At 32.6% G+C, this 7,508-nt stretch overlaps 1 protein-coding gene across 1 annotated transcript in view; it reads right to left on the bottom strand.

Annotated features, from left to right (window-relative positions):
- Positions 1-1,772: 1,772 nt before the first annotated feature.
- The window catches only part of LOC106678439 (15-hydroxyprostaglandin dehydrogenase [NAD(+)]), a gene marked incomplete at its 3' end in the record, with an annotated part of 22,065 nt that continues 16,329 nt past the window's right edge, over positions 1,773-7,508 (bottom strand). Inside the window, 2 exon segments of the mRNA XM_014416932.2 lie at positions 1,773-2,050; positions 6,845-6,999. Coding sequence (XP_014272418.1) covers positions 1,909-2,050; positions 6,845-6,999 — 297 coding nt within the window.

Below are 7,508 nucleotides of genomic sequence, written 5' to 3'. Positions count from 1 at the left end.
ATATGTTTCATAGTGAATTGAGATTGTCCCTGAAGATGGCCGAATTGGCCGAAACGTTGGACGTGTAAAAGAAATAAAAGTTTTGAGACTATAATTTGGATAGTGTTTTGAATTATTTATTAAATGATTATTTTTAATAATTTATTACTTATTAGTATAAGGAGAAAAAAAGGTGATAATAGTAGACATATTCAATCAGGAAATTGGTTTTAATTTTTTTTTTTTAAATTTATTTATTGATATTTACAACTTTACATAAAATACATCATGTAAATTTGAGGAAATCATAATGGTATGGTACAAGCATGTAAAGAAACTACCCAATGGTAGCACTCTAAAAACATTTTTACAATATAAGGTCTCAATCTTCTTTTCAGATACCTCGGAGGATTTTTCGGAATAAAAGAGGAAGCAAGATTAGAAACTAGTGGGTTTGAGTGGTTAGGGAGTTTGTAATGAAAGGATTGATATCTGGTTCGGGCTAGATCGGTTTCAAATGGAATATTAAGGTCTTTGTGGATGATTTTATTTGTGACAAAGTAGGGAGCATTTAGTATTTTACGAAGGAGTTTGGATTGTAAGGATTGGATACGAAGGTTTAGTGGAGCCCCAAAGATCAGGGCTGTATGTCCAGATAGGCCCTATAATTGTCATGTAAATCAGTCTTTTGTAATCTATTGGAAGTTTGGACCGTTTGTCTAGTAAGTGCTGCAATAGTCGAAATCGATGTGCAGTTTCCTGTCTTTTCAGTCTTGTGTGAGGATTCCAGGTTAGTCGTTTGTCCTGATGTAGTCCAAGGAAGCGGATCTGTTCAACAGGGGTAAGAGTAACATTATTGAAGTATACTGTAGGGCAGTCAATAGATTTACGACGAAGCGTAAAGGTAATTTGATGGGATTTGTTAGGATTTATTTTAATCTTCCAATTAGGACACCATTCTTCGAGGGCTGTGATATAGAATTGAAGAGTTTGGGATGCAATTAAAGGGTTATTATTAACAGCGAGCACACATGTGTCTTCGGCATACGTGGTGAGGATAGTGTCAGGATTGGTTGGGATGTCTGCTGTATAGATTGTGTAGAGGATGGGACCGAGGATACTACCTTAAGGAACACCAGCGGACAGGAATAAGAGGGATGAATAGGAACCATTGTGGTTTACTTTAAATAATCTGTCAGTGAGAACGGAACGTATAATGAAAAAGTATGTAGGAGATAGGAATTTACGGAGTTTGAGTTGGCCCGGGTACCAGACTCGATCAAAAGCCTGTTCTACATCGAAAAAGACTCCCACGCAGTACATTCCGCGCTGTAAAGAAGACGAGACAACGTCCACCACACGATGACATTGCTGGATAGTGGAATAAGAGGTCGAGAATCCAAATTGGTGATCTGGTATTATTGGAATCAAGCATAAGCGTTTCAAAATGAGTTTTTCGAGGATTTTGTCCATGATAGGTAATAGAGAGATAGGACGGTAGGAGGATGGGTATTCTGCTGGCTTATGGGGTTTGGGTATCATTTTGACGATAGATAGATAGATAGATAGGAAATAGACTATAGATAGATAAATAGGGAAATATGTTTTTTAATTTAAAAAAAAAATTGTGGTTTATTTATTAATTGTGGTATGCAAGCGATGATTGTTGGGAATTTGTTTGTAAATACCTGATGATGGGGTGACAACCCCGAAACGTAGTTTTTTGATGTAATAAATAAATTTTAAAAAAAATAAATAAGGAAGTGGACTTTTCATTCACTATATATAATTAATTTAATGAAACTCATCCAGTAGAACCTTTAACTTTAATAAATTAGAATTTATTATTGTCTATCATGGTCAATTTTAATTTCATTATTCAATGTAAAAAAACATTACTTTTATTTCTTTTATATTTATTTATTAACATCAAAGGTCGATAACTTTGACCATGTAGGTTTCCTTCCTGGGAGGTATCACCCTCTGCAGCCGGTAGTCCTCAACAACCCATAGACTTCCAGGAGGTCCATATTCAACCGCGAAGACAGTTCCACGGCCGACTGCATCTGCTCTGTAACAATACATGACAAATAAATGAAACATAAATCTATTTGTTCATTCAAATTTTTTTTTATAATTTATTTATTGTTATTTACAACTGTATACATATATATACACATCAAGTAAATTTGCTGTAGGTGATATTATGACATGATACAAACATGTGGAGAATCTACCCACTGTTAGAACTTCAAAAACATTTCTAACGGAGAAGATCTCGAGGCCAACTACTTTTCAGACGTCTAGGAGGATTATTAGGTAGTGAAGGAGAAGCCAGGTTAGAAACGAGTTGGTTTGGGTGGTTGGGAAGTTCATTATGGAAGGATTGGTATCTGGGTTCAGGCCAAATCGGCAACATATGGGACATAGAGGTCCTGATGGATGATTTGATTTGTGACAAACTAAGGAGCATTAAGGATTTTACTAAGGATTTTAGACTGTAAGGATTGGATTCGAGAGGAATTCGATGGATCATTCAAAATCTTAAAACAGTTGTTTCGTGAATGTTGGAACAGCCGAAGAAATTCATAGAACAATGTTCAAATACGGTCAGTATCCCTTTATCATTTTTTTTTTTAATAAATCTTTTTATTTATTGATAGATATTACAATCTGCCACACGTTTATGGGCAATAAGTAATAGTGATGAATGATCTCATACATACTAAAATAACATAAACTCTTAAAATATATACAAACAGAAGAATAAACAAAATGAACATAATCAAATTATCTGTATGAAAAATAAATAAATAAAAGAACATAATGATAAAATAATATAGTCTCTAGTCACATTTACACTCTATCATACAATATTTACACAATCAACCAGAGGATTCCTGAGCCCACTCTATCCCCGTGTGAGGGGTAGAGCAGAGCTCAAAAGATCCCAGCGCATCCCTCTCGCCGCTTTATCAATCATTATACTTCATATATAATCTTATTACTTCTTCGAGATCGGCTTTATTGTTTAAATGAAATAATTCGTATCCAAGTTAAGCCTCAAGCACTCCTCAAGGACAATCTTAAATATAAATTTACACATCACGTCCAACAAATAAAAACTTTTTGTTGTTTATTCTGCTCAAGTCAATAAATTTAGTCAAATCAAGCTATTTTGTCACTTATCTAATTAATTTTAATTACAATTAAGTATAAACAATTATAATAAAAATTGTGTCCTATTTTACAATAATAAAAACGACTTATTTTTGTAAGTCGATTCCACCCACAGGAATGTGCACAATCCTCTCCTTTTTTCTAGTCACTAGGATGATTTTGATATATCACTTAGCATTATCAATATCTACCACATTTATTTTAATAATGAAAGGGCATATTGTAATCCTAAATGTTACGGGGGGTATGGGTTCAAAAGGAACCTTTACTTGTCCAACCGTGAAGAAACTTAAAACTATTATAAAAATTAAATGAAGGTTGAACAAAAGAAAAAACAAATGTCTTTATATCACCGATGATTGATGGGGGCCCGGCTGTGGTAGTTGAATGAAGATGTCCTCGTGGAGGTAGATCGGCAAAAGAACCTACGTCCGCCCGTCTTGTCTTCTTGTAGTATTAGCCGACGGTGCTCGCCCGCCGTGGCTAAAATAATGAAGACGCCGTAGATGCTAGAAGTACAAGAGCCCAAGAGGAGAAAAAAGGTAGTTATCTCACCCCAATTTTTGATTACTTTAATGAAAACTATGTATAATTACTAGTCAAAATTGATGAGTCTGCCAAGTATAGGTAGGGGAAATTAACAATGGCTGTTTCAAGCGAGAAAAAAATCTAATTTTTCATTCGGAGCCCTATATCTTAAAAAGTAGGAACAACACAAGAAAACCTAAAAGAACGTCATTTAAAGAAGAGTAAATTTGCTAAAACATGAGCTCTAATAGAATTATTTACGTTAAATAATTTTCGAGATATAGCTTTAAAAAGCAACATTTCATAAAATGTATGGGACGTATTGAAAGATGGGTTATGATGTTTATCTCCGTAGGAGTAATAGTTTACATGAAATTTGCTAAAAATAAATTGAATTAAAGTAGTTCGGACAAATTTTCATTTGCCAAATTTACATTTATATGTGGATATCATAAAAACTACTACCGCTACTAAGATAAGTGTCATAAACTACTTTATAGTAAGTTAAATTTCCTTTATTTTGAGTTTTGGCAAACATATGTGCGTCATATGGATCTAGAGATATATTTTTTCAAAAATCCAACATTTTATACAAACAAACTACTTCTTCCACAAAGAAGAACATAATTAACTATTTTGTAGTAAATTTAACTAGCTTTAATTTGAGCGCTGGTAGACATCTGTACGTAGAATGGTTTCTGAAATGAAGTTTTTCATAAATCAAACTTATTGTCCGAACAACTATAAATAAATTTATTTTAGCAAATATCATGAAAACTACTATTCCTACGAAGGTAGAGGTCATAAACTTCTTTATAGTCCATTAAACTAGCTTTAATTTGAGTGCTAATAGATATCTGTACATCTCCTAGATCCTGAGATATTAACTAACTACTAATCTTTCAGTAGATTTTTAAGAAATATTGCTTTTTAAAAAGCTAAACTATTGGGCGTAAATAGCTCTTTTAGGGCTAATATTTCAGAAAACTTATTCTTCTTTAAATAATGTTCTCTTAGATTTTCTAGTGTTGTTGGTAGTTTTTAGAAAATAGAGCACTGAATGAAAAATTAATCTTTTTTAAGGTTTTGAAACAGCCACCATTTTTTATCCCACTTAAATATTCTTAGCAGACTCATCAGTTTCAACTAGTAACTGAAAAACTAGTTTTCATTAAAAAAATAGAAAAACATAGTTTTCATTAAGTAATCCAAAATTGGGGTGAGATAACTGCCTTTTTTTCTTCCCGGCTCTTGTACTAAAGCAACTAGGAGAGACTGCAGACGATGTGTGTGCACACGAAGAAACGCTAAGAAGTCATCTGTTAATTTGTAGTATAAAAAATAACAAAAGGAAAAAAAAGACAAAAGAATTAATTACTCCTTAGGCGCCACGTTATTTTTTCTTGGAAATAACGAAAACCCCTATGCATTATGCCCACAATATAACTAAAATATACCCCTATATAAACAATTGTTGAATTATGGCCACTGGCGAATACCTTTACATGTAGATAACAGAAAACCGAGGGGTGTTACCAACCCACCTGTTGAATTATCGTAATATTCCATGAACAACAACAAAAAACATAAGTAAATTAACAAGTTGAAAGCAGAGAAAGAACAGCAGAACTATATGTAAAAAATTTTAATAACAAGAAATATATGTACAGAGAATGAAAAAGAATTCTTATCAATTATAACCTATAGGTTGACTTAACCTTAACTTAAATGCTTAACCTTAATAACTATATTTACATTATTATCCAAAAGAGTATAAAAGTGAATATAAAATAAAAACAAAATAAAAATTTAGTTCAAACTCCACGTAGTATGCACTACTGGCAGAACATAAGGTTGTCCCAAATTTCCTTTCCGTCTCACCTTCCCCAGAAGTTTTGGGATGACACCTGCTACAACTCTCTTATCCAGGCCGTGCTGAAGAAACGTCACTGCACTATATCCCCACTTATAGTGTTAATGACCGTCCATTGAAGTAGAACACCATAATTTTGAAAAAAACAAAACACATACGATGACATTTCTCATATGGTGCTATTTCGGTTAAAACAGTAAAGACAGAGGACCTTTAAACTATTACCACTTCACATTGAACAATCATAACGTGTTCCAAAATCAAACTGACACCTTCACAAAAACAAAACCCACTCGTCTGAACATATTGCTCGTGTTTTGTTTCTCCCATGACAACCGTATCAGTACGTCCGCCCTGAAGACGTCGGAGATGCTACCAACTGTGTTAATCTGATAATGTGCAGTATAAACAACAACATAGAGCAGATTTGTTTTGTTTTTATAGCATCTGTCATATAATCGATTAATGATCATATGTTGGCCGCAACACTAGAGAGAGAGAGAGAGAGAAATGCTTTATTTATCTGAGCTGCCTAAATACATTAGGTTGCTATCTCACACAGCATACTTATCAATCCATAATCGGACATATTTACATTACACATACATGGTATAATCAGAAAAAAAAGAGATACAATAATAAAATATAATAAACAATTTTTTTTCCCCTACAGTTTCCTTTTACAATCCATTTCGGTCTGTACAACAAATACAAATGTTTCAATTCATTCCTATTTTTCTTTCTCATTTCTGCTCCTCTAAGTTCACCCTTTCACAATTTTTCAATTCACGCGATCAACAGATTCGCTCTCCGGAATTCACCCCCCTAGATGCTCTTCAGTAACCCGCTAAACAAATTCAATATTAGACGGTAATGTGAGATCAGACCATCATTCATAGTCACAGCAGTAGATCAGTTTGCCAAAAACAAACAAATAGATACATTTTACGAGAATAAGACTAAGATTAAAAGGAAAATATAATAAAAAACCAGTTACAGGAAACACTTGAATGGATAAATAAGTTTAAAAAAATAGTATTAATAAAATAAAATAATTTAATGAATAAATGCGTTAATAAATACGAATGAATAAATACGAATAAAAAAAATTGGCTAATTCAAAAACATAAAGAGCTCTAAAAACTTATAAAAGGTGTTTTTTAAGGTTAGTATATAATCAGAAAATTCCAAAGACAAAACTATAATACCATAATAACACTGTTCGTGCCTTATTTCTTTATTTTCGTTCTGATTAATATATGATTAATTTAAAAGTTGACTCACGACTGATGAGGAAGAGTGGCATATCGCGTAACTTGTTTCTTCCCCCAGTCTTCATTGAGCATCCTGGATGCTGGGTTATCTATCATCACCGTGTCTGTGACTCCAGGTCCCATTGCTACGTGGCGCACTCTATTCAGATGAAATTTTTTTGCATCCTGAGATAATTAAAATTCTAAATATAATACCCATAAATATTTCTTTTACATAACTATGATAAATTTTGTCAATTATTTACAGAACCCTAATCAAATTAATTTTCTAATTTTTTATTTAAATTGAATAGTAATAATATTTATTTATTCTGGGATTGATCCCTTTAGAATAATTTACAGGCGTCAAAATTAAGCTTTGGAGCCTTAGAGTAAATTACAAAATAGAGATGAAATTACAAGACTTCATAAAATAAAATAATACAGTGAATTTAAAAATATACAAATAAACAACAATAATTAACAGAATTTATAAAATAATGACAAAAGAAACAAAATAAAACCATTTGTCATATCATAAAACATAAGATGACTTCTGATAGTATATATGAGCCGTTCAGTGCACACATCGATTAACTCCATAAAACAAAAAGTTGAGAAAGGCGACGAAGTACTGTATATTGTTTTCTAAAATTCCTGTTATAATACCAGGTCATTCAAAAAGTCCTGTCGTT

The sequence above is a fragment of the Halyomorpha halys genome, unplaced genomic scaffold (genome assembly GCF_000696795.3).
Source record: "Halyomorpha halys isolate HHAL.00 unplaced genomic scaffold, Hhal_1.1 Scaffold143.1, whole genome shotgun sequence".
NCBI classification, from domain to species: domain Eukaryota; kingdom Metazoa; phylum Arthropoda; class Insecta; order Hemiptera; family Pentatomidae; genus Halyomorpha; species Halyomorpha halys.
This window is presented reverse-complemented; position numbering and strand designations above follow the sequence as displayed.